The sequence below is a fragment of the Pinus tabuliformis genome, chromosome 4_1 (assembly GCF_031772625.1).
Source record: "Pinus tabuliformis cultivar Carrire ecotype Pingquan chromosome 4_1, CPIR1, whole genome shotgun sequence".
NCBI classification, from domain to species: Eukaryota; Viridiplantae; Streptophyta; class Pinopsida; order Pinales; family Pinaceae; genus Pinus; species Pinus tabuliformis.
This window is the reverse complement of record NC_142303.1, coordinates 955,969,277-955,997,042: the sequence shown is the minus strand read 5'-3', so window position 1 is coordinate 955,997,042 and position 27,766 is coordinate 955,969,277. Positions and strand designations below refer to the sequence as shown.

Here is a 27,766-nt window from a genome sequence, read left to right as displayed (position 1 = left end):
TAATTTATTATGAAGCTAATTCTTTTATGAATATTATTATTAAATAATCAGTCATTACTTTATTTTATTTTATTTTTTCTCTTTAGTCCTAGGGTTTTTGACTTATCATTTTTAATTTTGTTTGACTCTTGAAGTTTCTACATTTATTTATTTTATTATTATTATTATTATTAAATTTCTCATATTTTATCTTCAAGATAAGCTATACTAATTAGCTTGAAATGTCTACCCAAATAAAATAGTACAATGAATCTAAAAGTCTCAAATATGAACAATTCACATCACAGAAGCCTTAACTCTCAAAGATTAGATAACTTATAAATTTTCTTAATTTTATTTAATTTTTTAAAATTATACTTTATTTTTTAATTAAAAAAACTTTATTTCATTTAATATATATATATATATATATAAATAATAAAATTAATAAAATATATTACTTACATATTCCTTTCCAAAAAAATGCCAATTTTTTTAGGATAACTGGTATATATCTCAAACCAAAAATATATTATGGTAACTCATATCAACCTCAAAACAAATCATACTTTTACTAGAATATGTTTGGAAAATTCAAAATGCTTGCAACCTATTAACAGAAATATAAAATTTCATAATAAAATTTGTGGAAAGTAAAAGATATAATTATTAAAAAAATTACAATTCTTTTTATTATCAGCACCTGAAATTAACAAAATTAAAAAAAAAAAAATATTTTAAAATATGATTTTGAAAATAATATAGTAAAATCTTAAAAAAAAAAAACAAAAATCAAATATACAAGATAAGTAAAAATTATTATTATTATTTAAAAAAAGTATTTTATATTTTTTAATATCTGATATTTATTAAAGTAGAGAATTACAACATTAAAGTATAGAATTACAAAATATCTCTGTTTAATGCTAATTGTTAGATTGACAATTATGATAAATTTTCACTCTTTTAAAAAAAATTACAAATTCAAAAATATAAATGTTAAGAAATGATGTTTAAGACTGTATTCAAATATCAATTAAAAAAAAAACATTGATTACCTCAAAACAAGAAGTATAACACCTTGGTTTAGGGAACCCATCATTGAGTCCTCTCCAGTAGATTGATGCTTCTAATCTAAACTCCAAGGCATTCAAGTCTTTTATGAAAACTTTGTATCCTTGAATAGTCAAAACTTTGTCATAACATTATTTCACTGTCCAAGCAGCGGGATATCATGTAATTGTGCGTTTGTGCATGATATGATGTTTGCTTTTCCCAAACGTGTCATTCGAGTTGTTCAGACCATTTACAGGAACCATTTCTATTTTCATTGGAGAAATGTACGTTGTGCTTCAAAAGATTTTATTTCCACGGAAAAGACCGACAACATTACATTGTGCTTCAAAATGTTTCTGTTTCCATTGGAAATCTCAGAGCATTATTTGTAAAGACTCTGAATAACCAGGGTATATATAGGAACGCGCGAGGAGAGAATGAAAGAGTTTTTCTCATCTGTAACCCACAAAAGGCATTTGTACTCCTGTTTGCAATGGTGCCAATCTCCAACCATTCTCTGCATTTCACAAATTGATTTTGCATTTATGCACCATGATGTTTTTGACAGAGGATTCATAGAAAACAGCAGAAGGAAACGTTCCATATAATATCTGGTTGACTAAAACACTCACAAATGCCTTTTCGCTAGAAGATGTGGAGCAGGTGAGGGACATTTTAGCGTATATGAAGGTAGCCAAAAATTACCTTGTATGTCTCGGGAGTTTGAAAATGGACTCCAACCATGCAGGCCGATAACTTACTGCTCATCCTGCTTGATTGAACACATTTGTCACAGCACAAGATGTTAAATATTACATATTTTGATGCATTCAGTTCTTAGATTCATATAGTCCAATTTATTGTAGCATTCACTTCTGCTCTCCTATTACAGATACCCATAAAAGAAAAAATGATAAGGAGAGAAAACCGTATGCGTGAAATTCTCCTATTGGACATCTCTAAGACCTTGACAGAAACTAGAATGCTAAAACAATATATTTAGTGTATATATAGTTGTAACGTTAAATCTTCCTTAAGATTTACAGGGACAGATTTTTATGTTAGATTGTTTTAAATGTTGCTAAGAATTTTACAAAAAAAAAAAATTGTGCAGAAAGTTTAATTTATCCAATTTTTTTGGTGGACACTCATCCATTATCGTGAAGCTTTATAGTCGGTAATGACGAGTGGAATGTTCACCCAAAAAGTTGAACAGGTCAAACCTTTTACACTGTTTTTTTTTAAACTTCGAGCAACTGTGTGAAAATCTGCATTCACGTGGTTTGTGTTTCTCCTTATGCTCTGAATATATGTCCATTCTTAATCTATATAATACTATATTAGGGAAAATGATGCTTTTCAAATGCTCAAAATTGCTAGTCACATACCTTCATTATATTACTTGTAACCGTCGGCAATGCTGATGTATAAACTCTTTCTCTTGCCTTTTTAGCCTGATCATAAGAAAATCGAGTCTCAAGCATTCATTCTCACAAGCCAGATCAATTAAATATATAGAATTTTTATATTCGTTTTTAGGGCTCTGCCTTTAATCGTGTATGTCAATAGTCCTGTAAGCCATAATGAATTCCGGTGACTTATGTAGGCTTTTATCAAATACAATTTACATTGTTTGTTTAGTTCATATTTCTTCTGTTCCTGGAGGGGAAAAGACATTGAAGTAATTTACCTGCTCTTCCCAATTCGTACAAAACGTTATTATCGACAGTAAAACCGTTTGTGCAAATAGACCACAAATAAGTCCAAGCCAAAGTCCCTGAGACATCCAACAAAAGCAGGGATCAGATCTAACGCAGACAGAGAAACACGAAATTTCCTGTATTTTCGTTCTAGCTACAACCTACTGAGAGCAGTGTTTTTGCTACTTTAACGCGGAAGCGCTGAAATTGTTAAACCAGCCCGTCATTTTCAGAGGCCCTATCTTGTGTATTTCAAGTTTAGAAATTCCAGTAACGAAAAAGTAGAAACTGTTCTAAATTAGGGATTTTGAAATTCAGCAGCCTCAAATATAAGCTAGTATTGACAATATTGAGTGATTTGGTAGCAAATACTAAAAAACTCAAAATATGGTAAGAGTGAGTATTGACAAGTAAGAACAAGTCTTGGCCAAGTATAATATGAGTCTTAGCTAGTATGGGTCTTGGTGAGTTCATGGCCGAGTATGAAGCGAGTGCCCAGCCCAACTTAGACCTGGAAAGACTCAGAAGTCTTGGTAAAGTCAAATTTCACTGCTTCAAACACATGCCGTTAGCAGTTAATCTTAGAGTGTAAGCAAGATTATTCAAGCTAGTCATGTGTATTATAATTTTCATAGGTTTCCTTCATCAACATTTTTTTAGCAAACTAGATAAACTATCAGGGTAATATTTATGGCAAGGGCCCTTGGAATCAGTTGATGATTTGTAGGATCATTAATAACACACAAGTAAGATAAAAGCCCCATTTAGCTTGTGAGATATCATTTGTTCCCCACAATGGTTTCGTAATTTAAAGGTCCCTAGTTTTGAAAAGAATATAGGAAGCATGGAAAGAAATCCCTACTTTGGTGGACCAGAACTTGTGAGGGTTGGGCATGGATGGGACCTTCCATACAGGCCAATTTCGTCTTGAAAATATTTAAGCATGACAATTACTGACCAGCCCAAATACCTAGCCAAGAGATTAAGCAGAAAAGAGAGCTTTGAACAATGGACATGGAAGGATTGGTATACTCTAGAAGAGGTAGAGCTTGCTAAATTTAGATAAAGCAGCAATATATGATCCTCAAAAACTTATACTTAAAGAGGATTTGTTTATAATGAGTGGTTTAATTAAGGGACCAATCTGAAGGCATTGGAGAAGGAAATTTGACACGACTATATTTGTGTTTTGTTATCAAGCCCTTCACTTTAGACCCATGTTCTCATCAATGTTGAAAATGAGGTGAGGATTTAAAGATGCTAAAAATAATTCGATGTTTTGGCTTCAAAAGACATGGTTCCTGACAAATTAAGAATTCTTCCCTGGTTGTCAATCTATCAATATCCACTTGAAGAAAGGAAGCCTTGCAAAATCTAGTTTCACGGAGTCACTTGTCCTCACAATGGAAAGTAAGTAATTGATTAAACTTCTATTTTGGATTTGATTAGATGCCAAAAGTATTTAGAACTAGCTACTTGTCAGGTTCCATATTATAATCCTTGGTTAGATCGAGAGCGAGGGGAGAGGATAGTTTTCCATGGGAATGCGTCCCCCAGAGTCGATCCCCTCCCTCCCTAGTTTTGAAGAGAATTTAGAACTGTTACTCGAAATAGCGACTAGCTTTGCAATCTATTTTTTGACATCCTTCAAATGCCAGATCTGTGTATTGGTAGCTCTTAATTTTGATCCTATTTTAGTACTGTTATTACTCATAGCTCTGAAAGACATACTAGTGGAGTCAGAAGTTAATATTTTTATCTGTTAATAGAGGGTCAGCAGATGATTTATAGTCATCCCAACTCCCATCTTTGTGCTTATTTCCCTTTTCAAATGAGAAAAAGCAAAGCATCCAGACATATTAGCCCTCAATATTATGTGGGATCTTAGTCATTTATTTCAGAGATCACTGTGACTGATGAAGAGAAACTGTTTTCAACGAGGTGGGGAGAGGTGAAATATCAACAAACGTATAAGATATTTATATCTATGGGATATGGGAAATGGAACTTTGATCAATATTACAAGAATCACAGTATAGAACTAATGTTCCATTCATTCTACTATTCTTTTAAAGCATGGTTTTTCTCATCCGAAAGGAGTTGAAAATTTGATTAAATTTGCTATCCATACCCTACTCTACATTCAAAAGACATACAGTATTTTAAAATCAAGGAGAGAAGGATAACTGACCCTGCCGCCAACATGCAGTACAAAGGCCAAAATGACAGCTATAGGCATGCCAACCACATAGTATGCCCCAAGATTTGCATAGGCACCCAACTTTTGCCATCCACATCCTCTAGCAATACCTGGGGATGTACTGAAGTTTCTCAAAAAAGTTGAAAACAGTAACATCTGAAAGTCTGCTTTTGTTTTTAGAGAGATATTATATCCATCTATCTAAGTGATTCAAAGATCATTTTCAGATCTGATGAAATCTATGAGAAAAGTCATCTACCTGATAGAACACCTTGGATGGCATCCATAAATGTTGAGGGTGCAAGCAGCGGCATCATGCTTGAAATGTATTCAACTACCTCTACTTCATTGCTATAAACATAACCCCATACATTTCTGATAGAGAAAAAAATAGATCCTATAATGAGAGCCTCAATGACTGCCATACAAACCCCGACACACACTGATAACTGTGCAGTGCGTGAGCGTCCAGCTCCTAGTTCATTGGAAACTCGTGTACTGCACTACAAAATGTTAGTATGAAAAATATGACCAAATGACAATCCTGCCAATTTTAATATCCTTGAAAAAAAACTCTTAGACAGAATTTTGAATCATTTGTACGAACCTTACAGCAGCACCCAGGCCAAAGGGGATCATATATGCAAGTGCACCAGTGCTAAGACTGCAAAGAATCAAAAGCTAGCTGAGAGAAAAATAAAGAAACTACTGGCAGTAGAAAAGCAGATGTCATTTGTAGTTTTATGTGTAATAAAATTTTCAAATATGACATACTTACCAGATGGAGAGAACTGACATCTCAAGTTCAGGCTTAGGCAACAAACCGGAGAAGAGAACAAGCAGTTCAAAAGACCAGTATTCCAAGCTATTGTCAAACATAGAAGTATTAACTTAGGGACAAAATATAATAGCATAATTAACATGTCGAGTAGATTATAAAACATAACATGATTCCTAATGGAGATCAAGTAAAAATTTGAACACCCTGAAGTAGAATAAGAAAAACGGTATATGGGACTGAAGCAATGCCTAGTTTTTTTAGCAATCAACTACATACACTCTGCAACCAAAGGGAAAGGACTCATTTACCAAAGCATTACTGCAGATGGAATAGCAAGCTTAAGAAAGCTTGTAATGTCATATAAAGCTTCCCTTGAGAAGGATGTCCATGTCTTCTTGCATGCAGGGGAAAATTTAACATAAATTGATAGAAGTGCCACATTTAGCCAGTTGGAAATGTTGTTTGCAAGCGCAGCCCCTTTATTACCTAATCCAACTTTGAACACCAATATCCAACAAACGGGAACATGGAAACAAAGAGTTATTGAACTGCTTAACATCATCGGAAAGACAACACCTTGTGATTGAAGAAATTTCACTAGGGGTTGCAGAGCCGCAGTAGCAAACAAGCTAGGAATCATCCATCTTGCAAAGTTCCCTGCTTCAAAAGATATTAAAGGGTCTTGGCCAAGGGCTACAAGAATGTGTCCCATATATGCCCATATCACAGCAATTGGTATGCTCACACAATAAAGAGCAACAATTGCTCTCTGCAGTTGAATCCCAAGCAAATGATATTGCTTTGCTCCATATGCTTGTCCGCAAAGTGTCTCTAATGCACCTGCCATCCCCATCTATTCATAGACACACGAATAATTAAAAGATATCTGATCAGTCTAATGTTGAGGACTTTCGAAGATTGAACGATCCATTTCTCACTTCCAGCTTAACTTTAAGTGTATTTACTTACATATCATTCTATAAACAAAATATCAAACCTGATAAGTTTGTACTTCAAGCAACTACAAGTTAAAAACTGTATTAAGGATCACTTTTCACTTACAAGTTAAAACTGTATTAAGGATCACTTTTCACTTACAAGATAAAACTGTATTAATGATCACTTTTCACTGGCAAGTAATTGAGATGGATTCATGTACACTTTTTAAGTTTTCTGCAGGTATTCAAGGAGGCTGTTAAGCATGCTGCTATGCGCTAAGCATACGGTAAAGAAAAGCTCCTTATTTATGTCACTTTAAATGATTGTTCCATAATGCAGGAGCATCTAATTTGGAAAAAAAAGAGAGTATTAATGTTATTATTAGTTGAGCATGTAGAATATAAAAGTAGTGGTACCCTATCCTCATAGGTAAGAGAATCTTGGATAGTTTTAGTGATAATACGAATTTCAAATTTCTCTAAGCTCTTATGTGTTGTTGGGGAAGAAAGGGAATTGTTCTTTCTTTGTTCTTGTTTGTGGATGATATTGCCGTGCACTCTGAAGGCTGTACATTCAGTTGTTGCTTTGGCAACCCCTGGCTGTGCCACCATCATGGTATCAGAGCAGTGGACAAGATGGCCGATAGAAGAATTTCAGTATGGCAGTGGAAAGAAGCAAGGGCTGGAAATCAATGAGTGGACACCTGCAAGTTACTCCATAGATTGGAAGTCCTTGAGCTTATGTGGAGAGGTGATGAGTCTGAGGTTGAACATGAAAATGTAGGTGCACAAGTTCAGGTAGTAAATCCACTGGAGAGATTGATTGAGGCAATCTCCAAACATGGAACTTGGAAGTAGGAGGGAAGGTAGTTTGGAGTTCAAAAGAGAGTTGAACCTGGAATTGCATATAGATTGAATACAAGATCTGGAGAGAGAATTTGATATGGCGAACGCTAAGTCAATCCCCATAGAATCAAATCTATTGTAGCAGAAATGAAGTCCGATGCTGCATTTTGGTTGGATAATATACAACAGTCAAGAAGGCAGGGAAAAGAGAACTTTAAATTTTGGCCTAAGATGTTGAAACATCTCAAGGGAAAAAAAATCCCTCTAATTTCCAGCAGAAGTTGTTCAAGAAATTTCAGAACTTGAGGCAAATGGAGAGGCTTGTGCAAGAGTACAATGGACGATTTCTGAAATTGCAAACTTGGACAGGCATGCAAGAAAAGATGAAGAGAAAGCAGCAGTTCGGTATGTAAATGGGCTAAGGTTCCAAATCCAAGATGATCTGGCCCTTGTGAAGATGCATTCCATGGATGAAGCATATGAGTATGCTTTAAAGGCAGTAACGAAATTAAATCTGTAACAGATTAAAGGAAATAAACTACGCAGTGACATCTCTTCAAGGAGAAGAGTGAGCCCTCTTCAAAAACTATCAAGAGCGGGCATAATGAGAAAGAAAAAAGAGCAAAAGTTGACTTCAGAGCAAGGGAAGGTTTCAAAGGTAGAGGTCGTGGTGGTGGAGACTGTTTAATGAGATGAAACTGTTACATTGTGGAAAACTCCAACATTGGGATTTTGAATGTCGAAATACAATTTAGGATGGAGGTAGATTAGAATAGAGATAAGACATGGCACATGGCAAAAATATTGATCAAGTTCCAACAATAAGCCCTCTCGAGCCAAAGGAAGGGGAGAATCTTATTCATTCCGAAAGAGAAAGAAGGATACTGGCTGAGAAAATAATTTTAGGACAAGTGCAAGGCAGACAAAAGGTGTTGCAAGTTGATCATTGATGGGAAACACTCTTAACATAGTCTCCACTAAGATGGTGAAACATTCTAGGTGTCTTGGCTTCAAAAGGGTCACAATGTTATAATGAATGAGTAATGCAATATTCATTTCAGTACTTTAGACTATGCAGATGAGACGACATGCAACAGCATATCCATGGATGTGTGCCATTTACTTCCAGGCAGGCCATGGCAGTATGATAGAGAACCATTTCATAATGGGAAGGAGAATACCTATACCTTTGTTATAGGAAGGCAGATCCAATTCTTCTTAATGGAGGAGAAAGTCGAAAGTAGTCAGTTTTCCTCTTTGCTAATTTTTTTGTTTTTTTTTTTTGCATATTGTTAAGAATTCAAGGGAGATTATGTATTGAGTTGTAGGGAGCAAGCAAAAGCATCAATTAAGGAAGTGGCACCAGAAGTGAAGACCTTGATAGAGGAGAAAAATGATATAATTTTGATGGCTTGCCTATTGAATTGCCTCCATTGAAAAAGATCACCCATCACATGGATCTTATTCCAATATCCACTTTTCCAAATCTAGTTCCTTGTAGATCGAGTCTAGTATAAATTGGTTGTAGCTATAATGTTTGGGAGAAAAGTTGTTAACCTTACCACCTGGGTTTCAAATCCCACTTTTTGACATGTTTTCTCTTAGCAAGTTGATTATTGGTGTACTCACCGTTATATATGATATATTCCTTTTAGTTGTTCTTTGTTCCTTGAAAAATTTGGGTTTTACCTTGGGTACCATCCTTAGAATGAGCAGAAGTGCCCAGGATGTTTCCAAGGGTCAAGTGCTAGCTCTTCCAAATTTTAATGAACTGTTCTAAGTAGATTGTGATGCAAGTGGAGTTGCAATTGATGTCATGTTTAGTCAAGAAAGTAAACCCATAGCCTTATTTGTGAAAAATTGAATGAAGAAAAGAGGAAATAATATGTTTAAGATCAAGAATTTTATGCTATTGTGCAAGCTATGGAGAAACAGAAACATTACTTACGACCAAATTAATCTGTTTTGTTCATTAATCATCAAGTTTTGAAATTTATTAAAAACCGAGAAAATTAAAGGGTAGACATTTGAAGTGGGTAGAAATTTTACAAACATTTCATTTACAATGAAGCACAAGTCAAGCCAAGAAAATAAGAGGTTGCATAGGCAGTATGCAAAAGAGTGGCTTTGTTTTCAACTATGTTAGTGGAGGTGGTTGGATTTGAAGTAATTGAATACTTGTATGAATTTGATAAGAATGTGGAGAGGTATAGCAGGTTTATAAGGAGTCAATAATGATGGATAGGGTGGCCTATCTAGACAAATTCTTACAAGATGGATTTTCATTCAAAGGAAAACAACTATGAAGTCCTAGAGTGTCCATGAGGAATAGTTTGATTAAGGAGTTGCATAGTGGAGGATTGAGTGGACACTTTGGAAGAGAAAAAAGTGCCAGATTTAATGGAAGAAAGATATTATTGGCTGATTTTGACATAGGATACTAGAAAATATGTTAAGAGGTAAAGAATATTCCAATTCACAAAGAAGAAGCCACCAAAATACTAGTTTGTATATGCCTTTGCCTATCCCAAAGGCACATCGGGAGGAATTGTTCACGAATTTTGTGATATCCCAATTTTGACCCTTAGAATATAATACATTAAATCATGTATTATTTGTATGATGAGTTGTATGTGACAAAAGTAAAACCATGTAAGCAAAGTTAAATGACCCTTCCATAAACAATGTGGAATGCATTGTAAATAATTATTCTACAAAGCCCAAGGCCAAGGCCTGACTAGTGAATGCTTGTGAGTCCTCTTTTGGTAAGGTATCTGTCTAGAACCACAGTTGTTAGGTTTGCAAATGGCAAGATAATTCCTTAGATTCATGGTTGGTAAAATACTGTGGAAGTTTTTGGGGATTTTTATTAAAAACATGAGAGAAAATGGGATAGATTTCAAGGAAAAACCATGGTTGAAATGTCTACAATAACTTAAAAAAGCACCAGTAAACATGCAACCTTGTTATTACCACTCATTGATCGTTGTAAGGCCAACTATGTTCACCTCTAGGTTATTCACAAAGGAAACCAACTGTTGGACTCTTTTTCCCTACACTAAAAGACGCTATAATGAAAGAAAATCCCTACGGTACTATCTAGTAAAGAGAAAATATTTCTTGTGTTGTGTAGGGTAGTAAAAGACAATGCCATGGTTGATTGAAGGTTAGATGAATACTTGGGGTGCTTATGGTGAACATATAAACTTTGTCAGGAGAACAATGGGTTAGGTTGACTAAGATTAGAGCCCCTTAGGAGTTTCCTTCTCCTTGGTGGTATCATGGTCTAACTTGGGGTGGAATGCATTCACTAAGTCTTATGGTTGGGCACTAAATTTCTCCTAATTAGTTTGGTGTGAAACAATCAAATACAAAAGAGTGTTGTTATTTATTCATGTGGGATGTTTTTTTTGCATATAATTTGTAGTGTTATTCCTTGGATTCAATGGTTAATGAGTGACTCATGCTTATAAATGATATGAGTCATGCATGTGGAGGATTTTTTGTTGAGAAATTGCTAAGAGTTGTTGTATGTGAATGCTTATTTTTGTTTTGTTTGCTTAAAAATGCAAATGATGCAAATATATTGTATGATAAGATTGTTATGTAGCTACAGGTAATCTATTTGGGTTACTAGTTATAAAATTTGAATTGTAAAGGATGTAAAGAATTTCATGGGTGTTGCCCCTATGGCCAAGGAAGGCATCCATGGATGTTAATTGGAAGCTCAATTTATAGCATTGGACAATCATGGGTAGAAGAGTTTGTATTATAAGATGGAAACTATAGTTCCATACCATCAATTGACAAGAAAGGCCTTAATGGAAACTAGGAAATAATGCCATAAGCATCCTTGATGATGAGATAATGGATTGAATTCCCAAGCTAGAGTAATGCTAAACACCATGGACAAGTTTAATAAAATTCACTTTTTTCAAGTTTCAACTCTTAAGGTGTCTGCAAACCTAGAGCATGCTAATGGTGGTTTGGACTGTTAAATTTGTTGAATATGGTACAACATGCTTGTTACCCACCAAAAAGTGGGTCACCAATAGGAGAAACATATCTCCTCCTTGGAAAGTCGGCTAACCAACATCTCTATTGATAAACACATGACATGATGCCATGGACCCTACACATATTTCTTTCTCCCATCCATCATTTCTTCTTGAAGGAAGGTGGGTCATCCATCAACGAGAAGTTTAACCAATTTTGTAATCATGTGATTTTACTTAATCTTTTGGGGTATACTAACATGAATCAAGGGGTGATCCAGATGATTAACTGATCTAGATAATATTCATGTTCCCTCCACAGTGGCTTCCATGGGGTCTTCACTCAATGAACCTCTGACATATCACATGCGTTCATGGCATATTAAGCAATACCCTTAATTTGAATACGTATTGGAAAATACCTATACAAATCACTTTATTTAACACCCTACCAATACAAACTTGTTGACGGTGCTAGACCCGCCAACATGTCAGGGGATCTACCTAATAAGAAGTCCCAACTAGACCTCATACCGTTTGGAGTAGGAGTCCCAGCAGTGGGTAGTACAGTAGTGCCTTGACTGCGGTAGCGCGTAGAGGTGAGTATGATAACTTTGTCGGAAGCAGGTGTGTGACCTTTGTAGCGAGTCAAGTGAGATGCATGGGGGTTCTAACACACAGAGGAGAAAAGGAACTGTGTCCCTTAGAAACCTGTAATAGTACGCAACCTGAAAGGAACACACGAGTTGAATGACATCATAGGATGGAAGCAGAATAGTCCACAATCCAATATGACGAGTTAATACAATAGCATGTCTTCAATAAGATTCATACAATCACATACAAAATAGTTCATACACAAATGTGTAAGTTAAATAGCATACTTTGTTAAAGTAACAAGAATAGTCGAACTACAATAACAACATATGCATGAGAATGTGTTGGCTTAGTTATATTATTAAGTGAAAGTTCCATCCATACATATACCATTGACAACCACTAGCCCCAATAGTGGAACATTATAGTCAACACCACCTGCTCCTCCAAAGAGATGTACTCTCTCTACGCTATGGAGAAGCCAAGGCTCGTCACAATACTCTCCAAGCCTTCTCTAAGCAATGCCTAACCAAAAGCTTGGCTCCCAAAAACCTGTTCTATGAGTTATGAGGTTCTATTTATAGCAAAGGGTGGGGTGACCCTTGACATTCCCCTTTGTGACTCTTCGTCTACCCTCATGACTCTTCAACTTCTTTACAAAACTCATTACATTACATAGTGATTGTTCACATTCCACTAATGACACTTGGAATTTCACTTACAACATATTTACTAATAATATACATTTTGCACATGTGCCCATGTGCCCATGTGAAACAAATAGGCTTGAGACAGCCCAACAAGACAAAACACTATGACTCTGGAGTTTGGGAAAGACCAACTCGGCAACCTCCACTTGATGCTACTCGGTCATGTACTGATGCCAAGATTGGTACTACGCAATGATGTCCCCTAACTCCCTAATGTTGTCTTGCTGAAAGTGGACTCTTGCCTCCATGGCATCTGGGCATGTGGTCTTGGAACTTGTGTCTGTCTCATCTTGAAACCTGCAATATTGTCCTGAGTGCGGTTGGACCACCAACGTACTTATGCATGTTGTTTGTGCTCATGTGCAAGTCATCACTGGTGGCCTCATGCATCACCTGCTCCATGTATCTGTTGACCTCCAGCCAAACTTAGTTCTTGTGCTTAGCTTTGGTGAGGGAACCTGCATTTGTTCACTCTCTTCCTTGGTTGCTGGTTGTTCAAGCTCATCAACCTGTATTAGCGTTGTTTTCTCTGTCATTTTGCCTTGGCTTTGTTCTTCTTCCTATTTCTGCTTCTTAGATCTTGTTCTTCCTTCAACTCTCGTTCTGCTTGCTACTATCTCAATTTTGCTACGTGTAAGCTTTGCTCTTTTCTCTTCCTCTGCTCTGTTGTTTGTGTCCTACTTCCTTTTTCTTCTGCTGTCAAAGCTGCCTGCATGAAAACTGAATGCACTTTCGCCCTGCAGCTTTGTCCTCCCTCTATTATGTCAGCAGTTTCCTCTTTCCCTTATCCTATACTGGCTTGCTTCCTTCTGCCACTGCTGCTGGTTTTGCTGCCATGTTAGTGTTGATTCCTTTTCTATAAATAGTTGGGCATCTTCATATATTGGTAAGTAAATTGGTGCTTTCTCAATTTCTTCCCCAGCACTGCTTTCAGTGGTCGCTCTTGAAACAACTCTATTTGGTTCCATGGTACAATGACTGTTGGAGAGAAGCGCTTCATGCATGTGGTACTTGTGGGACAAAAAGGATACTCATGGCAAGCAAACATTAGCTCTTACAAATATAACTTTACAACATGATCGAGCAGAAGTCAAGGCATCTGATGAGAGGAAATGTGAATTTTTGACTAACAAGGGGTGACTGACTGACTGTGGGAACTATGCACTATGCAGTCTCGGTAGTCGGTGCAGAAACTTGGTGACTGGAACTCGCAGTTCAATTTGGGATAGGGCCTGGGAGAGACTACGCATTGCGCAGTCTCAGTGACCAAGTTGGGAGATTGACTCCTGGAAATGCGCAATGTGTAGTTGGATCCAGTCCAGGACATGCTCTGTGCAATTCCAGAAACCAAGGCAAAGGCCTTGAGCTCCTAGATTGTGTAGTGCATGCAGTGAGATGTGAGATCCGGGCAAGGGAGGCCCATACCTGTTCATGGGGAGCATGCAAACAAGCAGATCTGAAGGATGGTGTGATGTTGAGTGCAGATCTGACCAAGTGTAGATGTATGCATGTAAGACAAGTGCAGTAATTGATCAAACTGAAGGAATACGAAGCATGCAAAGGGAGTTTGCGCATCGACGACCGTTGGTGCGAAAACAGGAAAGCTCATGTGACACTTAGGGAAGGCGATGTATAACTTGAAACAACACTTCTAAAAGCTAAAACAAGTTAAAACGCCAACAGTCATTCAACAAAATGAGCGAAACAACACTCTCACAAGATAAACAAACAAAATCCAGAAAAATAGTAGCAGAAGAAAATAAAAGCAAAACTCACACCGAAAAGCAATGACAATGCTCAAAAGGCTCCTTGATCTCCTAGGGAAGCTAGAGATTGATGATCGAATGCATAAGTGAGCTCTAGAGGCATTCATTAAATAGATTTGAGAAAATGGAGTTCATGACACATATGCTTGAGATCAAGGACAACATCAACACTTAGCAGAAACTTATAAACATGGAAATGTGTCACCTTCGGGAAGCTGATAATAGATTCCCTATATCCCAGGGATGATTTTCCTCTTAGATTCTTGCTTTTTGGGAACCCTCCCATGCACTGTTTGGAAATATTGCGCAGTCTTAGGGAGGACCGAGCAACTCTCTGGTTCATGCATTTATAGTTTCTGAGCACAATAGGGTTCTATGCAATTTCTGGGCTAAGTGGCTTTGGGTTGCCTCTCAGGCTCTGCTCAATTTATCAACTGAAGGTAGGCTATCAGCTGGCTCTGTGCAATTCTGGACTGAAGTGCTCACTATGGGTTTGGACTGTGCAATTCCTGGATTGGAGGCTAGCTATTAGTTGGGTCTGTGCAATTCTAGAGCCGAAACTTATTGTTGAGCTACACTGCGCATTTCCTAAAAGTAAGGTTGGTTTCCCTCAAGGATTGCGCAGATCATCAAGGCAGTGTTAGAACCAGTTTGCAACCAAGTGAAGAGGTCAGCTTGTGGTTAGACAACAAGCAAGTAAGCAAGCACAAGTTGTACACTGAAAAATAAAATTAATTGAAGTCACAAGTACTTGGGCAGTGCAAGACAAGTTGCTGAGATTTTAGTAGGGAGGCTCCAAAACGAAGCTCTAGAAAAAATTGGAGGGCGGTTGTAGCTGCTACAACAGAACCCAATACACTTTCCCAATTTAAAAAACCCCTACTTTCACTATATTTTGTAGGTATCCACTTTTTCATTAAATTTTTTTATACCCCTTTATATTTTTTCATTAATTTTGAGCTCCAATTTTGTACTTGCTAATATAAAAACCCTTTACCCCCTATATATCCCCCAATACATTATGCCATTTTTTCCTCAATATATATCCTCCAATATGAACACACATGGTACGATATTGTTCCCCCAGTGAAGACCCCGTGGGGGCTTCACTCAATGAATATCACGTGCATTCGTGGCCTACTAAACAATTACCTTAATTTGACTACATATTGGAAAATGCCACTAAAATTCACATTATTTAATCCCCTACCAATACGAACCCAATACAACTTCCCAAATTAAAAACCCCTACTTTCACTAGATATTGTAGGTATCCATTTTTTCATTAACATTTTTTTATACCCCTTTATATTTTTTCATTAACTTTGAGCTCCATTTCTTATGCGTATTCTAACGAGGCGGAGGTGTTGCCCGGAAAGTTATGGAAATTCCGGTTATATTTAGAGAAAATCCAGCATGAATTTTTGTAAATCTAAGTTATAGTTGTTAAACTTAAAAATTTTAGGTGTCCTAGACATTTTTGATGGTGCTAAATCCATTTCCACCATCAAAAACACGATTCAAACATTGCCTCTACAAGATTTTTTGAAATCTTTTTACCCGGATTCTGGCCACTTTTGGCCGTCCGCGAAATTCCTCTGCCTCGTTATACGACTCCCATTTTTTATACCTGGTAATATAAAAACCATTTACCCCTTATTATATGCTCAATATATTATGTCATTTTTTCCTCAATATATATCCCCCAATATGAATGCACATGGTATGGTATTGCTCCCCCAATGAAGCCCCTGTGGTTCCCTCACTTTGTCGGGAGATTAGTCTTTGATCTTAATCTAGTGGAACCTCATATGAGGCCTTAGGGTTATAGGAAGGACACTAATATGGATATTTTGATTTTAGTAACATGCCCATGATATTTCATACTTACCACTTTCCATCATTCCCTCTATTCCCTATCCATTCTTCAAGCTTATGGTCATTGGTTATGAAATTGGTACCTTCTCAACTTCATCCTTGGGTTTGGGCTGAAATACTCTTCCCTCGAGGTTGATGCACCTAAAGGAAAGATCAAAGCAAAGAAAGCCACGGATAAAGAAAGAAAAAAATTTAAAATACTGTTGGGACAAAAATTAGTGCATGGGGGAAAACCTAACATGAGCTCTAACCCCCTTATTAGCCATCACCTAGTTCCTAAAGCACTTGATGCTCCATCCATAAAAATAACCCTAGTATTGTCTCAACCCTAATGAGTGATAAACTACCTCATCATTAAGAGGTAATAATTGTTAACTTTCTCAAATGCAAGCTTGGGCTCCTAAGCTATGCACTCATATCAAAGCATTATCATAAAGAAGTAAAAGACACACCAAAGGGGTGCAAAGCAAGATGAGGAAATGGGTAACTCATGTCTCTATGATTTCTCCCTTATTACATCTATACACTTAGGATGTTGGACCACCGTTAGCTATCCTACCAATACTAGTTATAAAATATTTCCAACATGTACTATTATCATAATTCTCTCTTTTTACTACAATAAACTAATTGTTTCTCAAGTTTTACAACATTCACAACTTGAACCAAAATAATAATAAAATATCACAAGTGGATGGGGCATAGAACAGTTAGTGAATGGGTGCATTGTTAAGGAATTCCTTGTGTAATAGTCACTAGTTCAAAACCTTGTAGGTGTCCCACCTACCTAACCCTCGACTAGAGGTTATAGTGGTGGCGGTGGGAATCGACCTCGTGTCACACTATGAGACCCACCTAGTTTTTTATTCTTCTAGTAACAAAAATAATAATAAAATATCACAAATAGTATGAACAAACCATCTTCATATGCTTTAGAATAGTGTTGAAAATGTACCATATTTTGGATTCGTCATCTTCCTCATAGCGAAGATGTTAGTAGTCCCACAATAACCAAAACACACTCACTCAATGTAGTACCTCCTATGATATTCATTTGATGGTTTGATTATTGTGTACTACATGCATCATCAAGACACCTTTTATGGGTTTTCAAGTTGGTCCCTCACTAGATTTCCATTTTTAGTTTTTCGAGAAGAAAATCGAATTATCCATTAGCAATCCTGTTGATCACAAAATTTGGATAGTAAGGAATATGGATAGGCATGAGAAAACCCCCCCAAAAAAATTAGACATCCCAAATCCACTAGTCTGGAACACTTTATTATTTTTGGAACTTTTATATTAAGAAAACTTGACCCAAGCTAGAAATCCTATTCAAGAATTCATATTCTCAATAAACTGGATAACTTTTTCATAGTGATTTTTTTTCAATAGTGCACCATTTGGGAAAAATATTTTACATTCATTTCACCCCAACGAAAAATTAAGTGCAAAAAAGTGATAAGTTAGCATCTTTAGAGGGATGAAGAAAATGATTAGCATAATAGATCACAAAGATAAAGGTCATTGAGTGTTGATAGTCACAATCACTATCAAAGCCCAATACAAAATTTTTGCTAGTTTTTCCTAGATTTTATTATAAAAATGGAAGAAGTTGGTGTTTATACTTGCTTGCATAAAAAAAAATGTAAAATGTGGGTAAATCGTGAACTTCTTGGGGTTGTAGCTTTCAACTACAAATGCAAATTTGAGAGAATATATTGGCATTAGAAATATAATCATATGATAATAAATTTGGAAAATCATTTTTTTTAAATGTACTTCTAATTGTTCTAGTAAATGAGAAGAATGGAACCCTTAGGTTTGAAATGAAAAAAAATATTTGCTTATGTGCATAATCTCCAATTTGTCCTAAACTTGGAAGATGGCCTATGTGATGAAAGTTAAGAGTATAAAGGGGTATAAATCATCCAAGACAATGGCATACCTATAATAATGGAACATTCATGGAGATATGTAAGCTCTTTTTAATGAGCAAGGATACTTAAGAGTTCAATAGGAATGCATGTTAACAAGAAAGCTAAATGGCACAATCAAGATGGTTGGAATGCCTTGCAGATTTGACTAAAGAGTCAAGCACATGAGAAAAGTGAAGGGACCGAGATTATTGGTGCCTTGAGCACAAGAATGCATACAATACAATGAATACTACTAATTTGAACTTAACAAAGTGTTGTGGGTTTGTTTATCATTGTAATTGGTTGTTTTATACAATAAGATATTGTTTATCAAAGATATTGAAGAGAACATCTTAAAGATAATGATAGCCCCAAAGACAAAAAGCATAGTATTATGCTCCTAAATCCTTAAAATTAAGAAAGATAGAAACATCCACATGGTTTTTATCCTTGGCAGCTTTGAGATGGAAATGGAAGGAGTGATGTTTTTGGTTGTGATTACAATCAATGATGCACTTCAATTTTCTTGGAGGAAATAAGAGAGGAAATGAAAAACTTCAATATGTAGGTAAGACGGTAATGAAGTTGGATTGGTTGATAAGTTCCAAGGAAATGAAGAGAAATTTCCAAAATTGGATAAATCTCAAGGCAACTCAAGATAAGGGAAATGATGCAATATTTTGGAGAATTGTAAAGCATAAATATTGGGCATTGCCAATGATGCAATATTTTGGAGAATTGTAAAGCATAAATATTGGGCATTGCCATGATGCATTTAAGATAACAAGGGAAACTTTCTCACCCTAAAGTGTATTTTTTGTAGAAGAATTGAATGCTTTTAGAAATAGAAAACACAATTTTATGTAGTGAGTTATGAACTTCTATCTAGATGGGAATATTATAGTTGATGATCTATTGTGTGAATGGCTATAATTTCATTAAGTAGATTAGTTGAGAACCTTTATAAACCAATTCTATGCAAAGGAATTGGAAGGGAGAATTCCTCAACTCACTTCTTACTATTTTGTTTATATTTCTCTAGTTTGTGGAATATGGTCATGTGCAAATACTTAAAGCATATGAGTGCTGATATGAAAGAGATAAGATTTGTTGGAATGTATATGCACAAATGGACATATTAAAGAATAAATATGTGGTAGTGTGCATATATATGCATCGGCATATACACTGTTACATATTGTTAATATTTCTTAGGGTTGTATTGTTCTTTGCTTGAGATAATTGCATTTTTTCGTTTGCATATTAAATTCACCACATGACATCATATCATTATTTAGTTTTAGAACATTATTAAGCAATAAATGCAACTATATAGAAAGAACAATATCATCATCAATGCAACAGAACATAAAGGAATAATAGAAGAAAATCATTCACAGAGACACCAGGATTGTTCGGAGACCAGGGAAAAACCCACTATAGGTAAAACCCTTTCAAATTCTTATTCTTATTAGATTGTCATTAAATGATTTAGCAAAGAGTACAATGATCCATATCTTCAACCATAAACCTATCCAATAAAATCAACTAAACAACATCCAAGAGATGAACCCAACAATCCTAATAATCAAAACCATAATTCAGAAGTCAACGATCAACTGCCACTATCTATGGTCAACTATAAAACCCAAATTGTGGTTCCCAACCACATACAGAGAGTGATGTGCATGTGGCCGAAACACCCCAACCACATGCATGAGCCTGCATGTCTGCAATTTCTACCGAAAGTTTCCTGAAGCATGCCTACGGCTAGAAACCAAAACCCTAAACACACATGTGAGCTTTGGACCCTGCAATCTTGGACCTGTACAAACCAATCTCTGTGACCCAATCTCAGACCTGTGTGAGCCAAACCCAAAGAAAGAATAATGATCATGATGATTATAATATTCAAATGAGGGTCATTTGACTTGTATCTATAACCATCAATGGGTGTCCAATTTCTCTTTTGGGTCGACCTGTCCTTCTGTGCACATGTGGGCTTAAATTCAAAAACACACTTTCTCTTGTCCAAATTGAGTGCTTCAATAGTAAAAATTGGTCCTTTCGAAAAGAGGAATCTATCCCCATGATTGGAATTTGCCACTAAGCTACCAAAAATTAACAGATATTGGTTGAATATGGTATGTTGTTGACTATATAACAGGGAATGGTTGAGGAAATGATTGAATATGTTGATGATATTGACATCTGCGTTGGATAAAAAAAGTATGTTATTGACTATATAACTAGTAATAATTGAGCACATTGCGTTGGATAAAAAAGGTATTTTATTGAAGATGATAATACTATATCATATTATAGTCAACTTCATGAGTATTGTTAGAGAACAAGAAGACATTTGTGAATAGTTTGGTGAAGGTATGTTGTAACCTCCCATGAGGCACCACCAAATATGTAATATTAGGGATGTTATTGACACCATACAAGTATGATGAACCATATCAAAATTACATGTGTGATGAAGGAGAATATAAGTAAGATTTCCTTCGAGCATGTTTTATATTACATATGATTTGTTGATGATATTTAAATTCATAAATGTGGTTGACACCCAAGTGGGGGTATGATAAATACAAAATGCCTAACACATGCGAAATTGTTGAAGTCATTTGATGCATTCATGAGATAGCATGTGTGTTAATTTGTTTATGATACTAAACCAAGGAAAGTAAATACTTATGCCCGTGATTTCAAAAAGAATGTCAGGGGTGAGACAAGCATGCATAATATCATGCCATTGATGGAATCAAGAAAGCCTATATCATTACACAAATTCTCCAGGGTTTCTCCACTTGTATCAGTGTGTTCAATTGTAACCTTCTTTCCTACACTAAAGAACATTGATGGTGAAGGGCTCTTGATGGACTATTGAGCAAGAAAGGAAAGGGTTTCCCATGTGTTACATTTGGCTTAAAAGGAAGGTGTCTATATGGTTAAATAAACATTGGGCAGTTGGTTGGGTTATGTGTTGAGGCATTGATTAAGTCTTCCATTTTTCCTTGGTGGATTGCATGACATGAAAATATGGTATTTCCTTCAATGCTCATGTGCATCAAGTGGATCTTGTGATCATACTCGTAATTCCACATTTTTTATTGCATTAGAGAATGCATGCTTGTGCTAATGATGCATATTCAATGAACAATATTCTATTTCAAATTAATATTAACAAGTAGAAGTGATTGAATTATTGTTGTATCATAATTTTGTGACCATGTCATGCACTATTGTGAATATATCAAGAATAATGCATATATGAATACCCATGTTTTGTTTGTTGGAATGAAATCTCTATTAAGAATGATGGATTGCAAGTGGAGTTATCTTGGATATGGCCATGAGAGTAAGCCCATAATGAATATTGGCTACTACCTCATACAAAGACCAAGTAGTATGATAAAACTCTTATAGTCCTTGGATATAGTTTTTGTAATGCATGGATTTAGTACCTTGAAAAGAATGGAAACTAAGCTGTAATACAATTTTTCCTATCAACCCAGGCTAATAAGCAAATTGAGATTGTGAATAAGAGTTTGGGAAATTTATTAAAATGCCTTGCAAGAAAGAAGTCATGACAATGGGATTTGATGTTTCCGTAAGATTAGTTTGCATTCAATATCTCAATCAAATAATATACATGACTTTCCCCATGCATGTTGTATATTGGAAGAGTCCCAAAGGATTAATGAATTTAGTGGATCTACCTTTTGAGGAGAGAAAAAATGATTATGCAAATGCATTCACTAAAGACATGCAAAGATACATTAATATGATAGAAAGAAACTATAAGCAACCAACCAAATCTAAAAAGATAAAGAACATGAATCCATAGGAAGAATCATGTGAAGTAGATGATCAAGTAACAATTGATGTGAAGGAATGAAGGTTTCCTACTAAAACATATAACAAATTAACACATAGGAAGTTTGGTCCCTACAAAATCACAAGAAAATTATGTGATAATGTCTAAGAAGTTCAATTGTGAGTTGATCTAAGTATCTCTAATATTTTTAAAATTGCAAATTTATATGAATTGAATGTAGGAAAAGAAGAAAGGGAGAAGGATGAAGACTAAGTGTACATCTTCGAGTGAAAAATATAGAGAAAATATTTGAAGTGTTTGATGAGCATATTATACCACCATAAGAAGAAGTTGCAATAAGTTTTTGGTAGGATGCAAATACAAAGGACCAAAAAAATCCACTTGGATCTTGGAAGCTTAATATCATCGATTGTGTCAATTATGACTCAAAGGATGGCATATATGGGGTTATTTGCATATACAATGTGGTAAATCTATATGTAATAGAGATCAACCTAATAAACAATCTAAATGGGTAATGAATGAGTACATCTATAAATACAGGTCAATATAATTATTATTGATGACCATATTATTTGGATATATGAAATGTATTGGAATTATGGGAGAAGGTTCTCCTATTCTATAAGGAGTTATTATGTAAAAATCCTTTATTTTATATTTGAAATTTATGCCACATATTCACATTTTGTGTAGATTGTGTGTAGTTTGATTTATGATGCTATTTTAATAATTTGGTACACAACATTTGATATCATTGTAGATGGCACATGGTTTGGCTATTTCAAACAAGCCATTTTATCATTTTTCACTTTAAAATTTTCAAAGTCATTTTTTAGTGAGCTAATTTTTTAAGCTAAATAAAGGACATAATGAAGTACATTGGGTAAACATTTCAAATTCTAGTTCACTTTACTTTAAGAGTTGTATGCTATGGAAGTCAAGGTTTTTATCTAGTTTTGAAACTAGTCTCAAATGTGTTTTTGGTAAAACAATGATATATGAAGTTTTAGAGGTAAAAATTGAGTGCAATTCATGGCATAGAAAGAAGATGGACCAAAGCATTTAAGGCCAAAATTTCAAAATTAGATTTGCAAAAATTGATGCATGATATATTGTACAAGTTCACTCTTTTAAAATGTGTAGAATCAAAATTAGTGAGACCTTTGGCAATCAAAGGAAGATATATTAGGCTATTAAAGGAAAAAATTAGACTTAGAGCTGCACATAAAAATTAGTGAGACCTTTGGCAATCAAAGGAAGATATATTAGGCTATTAAAGGAAAACATTAGACTTAGATTTGCATAAATTTCAAAGTTACACCATGTGCAAGATTGGCCTCTAAGGAAATGCCCAAATCAAGATTTAAAATATACATTGATTTAAAATTAGCATAACTTTTGATTGGACAATCCCATTGAGGTAACTCAACATCTTGGGAAGAGGGAACAAAGGAGAAGATATTAGTAAAACCTGTTAATGACTAATTATTGAAATATTGAATGTTTTGGAAAGTTTTAAATTGAGGATTTTGGTTAAACCTAAAGTAAGAACCAAACTCAATGCCAAAACAAATTGAATGAATACAAAGAAGAAATTTCCAAATTGTAGAAGGATGATGAAGAACTAAAAAAGGGATTAGGGAGTATCGTTCCATCAATCATGAATCAATGAAGTTGATTGATAAATTAAAGGATAAAAATATTTAAAAAGGAAGTGGTTAAATGATGACTCAAGTGAAGAAATGGAAAAGAAAGATAAAATCTAATATTGCATAAGCATATGCATTTACAAAAGGCAACATCAAATATCATTAATTTAGAATGAAAAACAATTATTGAAGAATTCCTAGATAATGTTGATATCAAAGAATAAATCCAAACTAGAATTTTAGAAGGAAGAAAAAATTGATGCACATCACTATTTAGTTTCAAAAGGAGAAATAAGAGGATAATACCAAGGTTGGAATTTCAAAACCAACCATCCCATCAAATTTAATAGTTTCTATCATTGAAATCATGTTTAATGGCTTGAATGAAGAAATTTGATGGGTATGAGATGTATTCAATCATAAAATATCACTAAATTGCCTCATGACAAGCAATTTTCTCATCAAATTTTATTCCTAGATAATAGTATCGTATGACCCTAAGGAGGGTATATATGGGGGATAAATGTATATGTAGGAGGACTTAGCCTAATAAAAAGCCTACATGTGCAATGAGTGAAAATAACCATATACATAGGTCAGTATAGTCATCCTCAAGGGTTAGCTCAATTAGTTATGCTAGACATGAGTACACTCCTTTGATGTAAGAGAAGTCCTGGGTTCCAACCTATCTCTCTTTGAGAATAAGACACTCTTGGAAGGCCCAATAATTTACATGTTAATCAATTTTCAAGTTGGCACAAACTTAAATATAATTTATTTATTAAAAAAAATAATAATACAAAATTAATTAATTCCAAAAAAAAAATACTAATATTATAATTAATTTACCATAAAAAAAATCTAAAAAGTTGAGATTAAGACACTGTTGGAAAGCCCAATAGTTTACCTTCTAGTCAATTTTCATGTAAAATTAATGATAATTTATCAGATAAATAAAAAAGAATAAATTAAATAATCTAATTATAAGTGCTTGTTTGCAGCACTTAAAAAACCCTTGGAAATTGGTTGCAGAGCACTTAAGAAAAAACCTTGGAAATTACTAGTGGGATTCATGGGAATACTAGTGCGTATGAAAATACTTTCAATTTACTTTTTGAAACTAGAAAAGATGTCAGAGAATCTTTTAGGCTTTTTGCATATTTATTTTCATAATTAAAACAAATTCAGATTTCTTGTACAACGTTCGGAAAACGATTTAAGAAAAAAAAAAAAAAAAAAATCCTACCTGTTTGTGATCATACTGCCACTATTCCACCTATTCAAGCACCTAGTAAGGTCTTTACATAAAAACAATCTAATTAAGTGGAATATCATCCTTTGCCTAGAAAACCTAACTGAAATGAAACCTGAAATAGAGTTCTAAAACAGGCCGTTAGGGACATACATAGGCCTGTAGAGTTTACAGCATTTTAGTCCAGCTTTGGTGCATTTCACATAAATATTAAAACAGGTATAGGAAGGTTAATTAAATGCCTAGTTGTGTCTACAGTTAAATTCATGAAAGAGCAAAAATAACAAAAATAAGATAATGGTTTATTTTATTTTTCATTTCAATTTAGTAGATTCTGAAATATTTTGGAAATCTTATAAACATGATCAAATGTTTCTTTATTTAAATTAGATTTCTAAAATATTCCAAAATCTACAATAATTTTTTACTGCAAAATAAAAACCTTATAAAACGCAAAATCTACCCTTATAATAATTTTTCCAACAAATGACTACCCTGTAAAACACCAAATGCTAGCAAATTGGACAAAGAAGCAGAAGTTTGGAATCATACCAACACATGTAATCCAGTAACATTTGCAAAAGAAGTGGCAATAGAAGCACTGGAAAGTGCAAGTTCTCCCAAGTGGCCCACCATCATTACAGATATCATCCGCAAGCTATACTGAAACAGACTCACTGCAATCATAGGTCCTGCTAGCCAGCACAGCTTTTTGACTTCTTCCCATACAACCCTTGCAGTGACCTTCACATCATCCGAAGGCTCTACTTCATAAATACCAGGCTTGTGTTCGTCTCCAAATGGAGAAAGCAACTGAGTTTCAATAAGTGGTTCCTTCAACGAATCTGCAGTGTCATCGCCATGAACCGGAGTTAAACCAGGTCTCCCCATGACTCTTTCCATGAACTGTGTTCTACCAACTCAGGAATATAAACTTCCGAATAATCTATCGCCACTGTACCAAAATTTTATGTATGAGCCTCTGCAAATGATGCAAATTTTCCCCCTGCTTTCATGACAATAGTTGTGGTCCTGAGCATTATCCCACATTGATTGATCCTCCAATGAGATTTTGTGTCAATTGATATATTGTAAACAAAGGTAGAGACTAGTGCTTATCATGATAGTTTGTCCACATGCATAAAAGCATGATCTGAGATGATGGCGGCCCGAAAAATCCAAAGCATCCAAAGCTCAACAGAGAATAAAGTACGATGCACTGACAGCTTTGAAAAATTTAAGTCACTCGGTGCAGCTTTAGTGATGCGTGCAGTTTTGGCACGTTGTTGTTTCAAATGCAGTCCATCTCAGGCAGAAAGAGAGTCTTACGAATCTCTCGTCCACTGAAAAACGAATGAATGTTTTGCCGACTCAGGCTCATTTGTCTTTTATGGTCACTAAACTAATTAATTGTGAATCGACTTAGTTTAACTGTTATTATTATTTTTTTATCAGATTTCGATAGCATTGGTTAGAATCATAAAAAATCATAAAATAAATTTATTTTTTTTATCAGATTTCGATAGCATTGGTTAGAATCATAAAAAATCATAAAATAAATTTGAGTTGCGAATTTTTTTTGGGGTGTTATTTAGGCTATAATCAAATTCATAAAAGTTTTGAGTTGTGTTTTGAGTTTTGATTTTTTTTTGTGTTATTTAAGTTTTTGAGATAGTTGAATTTATATATGTAATAAAAATATAATTTAAATAACAAAATATTATTATTTGATAAAAAATGTTTTACTTGATTTTTATTTAAAATTTTAAAACAAATATATATTCAAAATTTCAAAACAAACATATAATAGTTAGGCAAAACCATTATGAATTTTCATGCAAAATAAAGGCGAATATTTGTATTCTTTTATTTATATAAAAAAATAGACTAGATATTTGTAATTTTGATATGTGGCCTTAACATTTATTATAATTTAATGGTTAATTTATATTGATTGAGTATGCGGTTATTATGAAAAGACAATTTCATGTTGCTTTACAATTTTAGCATTTGTGTTTTTAAGGGATGAATGAGGTTGTTACCTATTTCTTTGATGTTAGGGGGGAGTTATTTTGTCTTATTGATTCAAATTTCAAAGATATTGGGTTCTACTCCCTTATTTGTTCTTCAAGAAAATGTGTTTAAAAATATTGCCAAATACTTTTATCAACATCTAGAGGTCAAACTTCACTTGCTCCTCCCCATCATATGGCTTTCACTCTTGTTGAATGGGTATTTATTGGGTAATTTATGGGTATATGGCCCTCTCCCAAATTAATGGGTAGGGTTGAAAAGAATTAAGTGATGTTGACCGAGGGTAATTTAATTTATTGCACGGAGAGATGCATTCTACAACCTAGTATGGTGATGTGTAATTATGTCCATGCTCAATGTGGAGATCAAACTTGTCTCTCTTAAAATAAAGATAAAATATTATCTAAATAGAAAAACAATGTTGGTTATAATAAAAAAACAAAAATGAATATGCATGCTTATTTTTAATCAAAATCATTATGAAACACCAATAATTAATCTGGACTTCACTATAGTCAGATGTATACGTGTGTGTATGTAAATATTCTTACATGTCGATTCAATATGTTGAATTTATATTAAAACTTTCAATGTACAAAATGGAAAGATTTATAAA

At 34.6% G+C, this 27,766-nt stretch overlaps 1 protein-coding gene across 1 annotated transcript; it reads right to left on the bottom strand.

Moving 5' to 3' along the window:
* Positions 1 to 976: 976 nt before the first annotated feature.
* Positions 977 to 26,393, bottom strand: LOC149179327 (protein DETOXIFICATION 16-like). The gene is made up of 10 exons (XM_089420602.1): positions 25,669 to 26,393; positions 6,025 to 6,569; positions 5,714 to 5,800; positions 5,543 to 5,599; positions 5,195 to 5,433; positions 4,927 to 5,045; positions 2,726 to 2,812; positions 2,424 to 2,489; positions 1,741 to 1,804; positions 977 to 1,552 (listed from the first exon to the last, which is right to left on the bottom strand). The coding sequence occupies exons 1-9, from the start codon at positions 26,017 to 26,019 to the stop codon at positions 1,793 to 1,795; spliced, it is 1,563 nt and encodes a 520-aa protein (XP_089276728.1). The 5' UTR covers positions 26,020 to 26,393; the 3' UTR covers positions 977 to 1,552; positions 1,741 to 1,792.
* Positions 26,394 to 27,766: the final 1,373 nt, after the last annotated feature.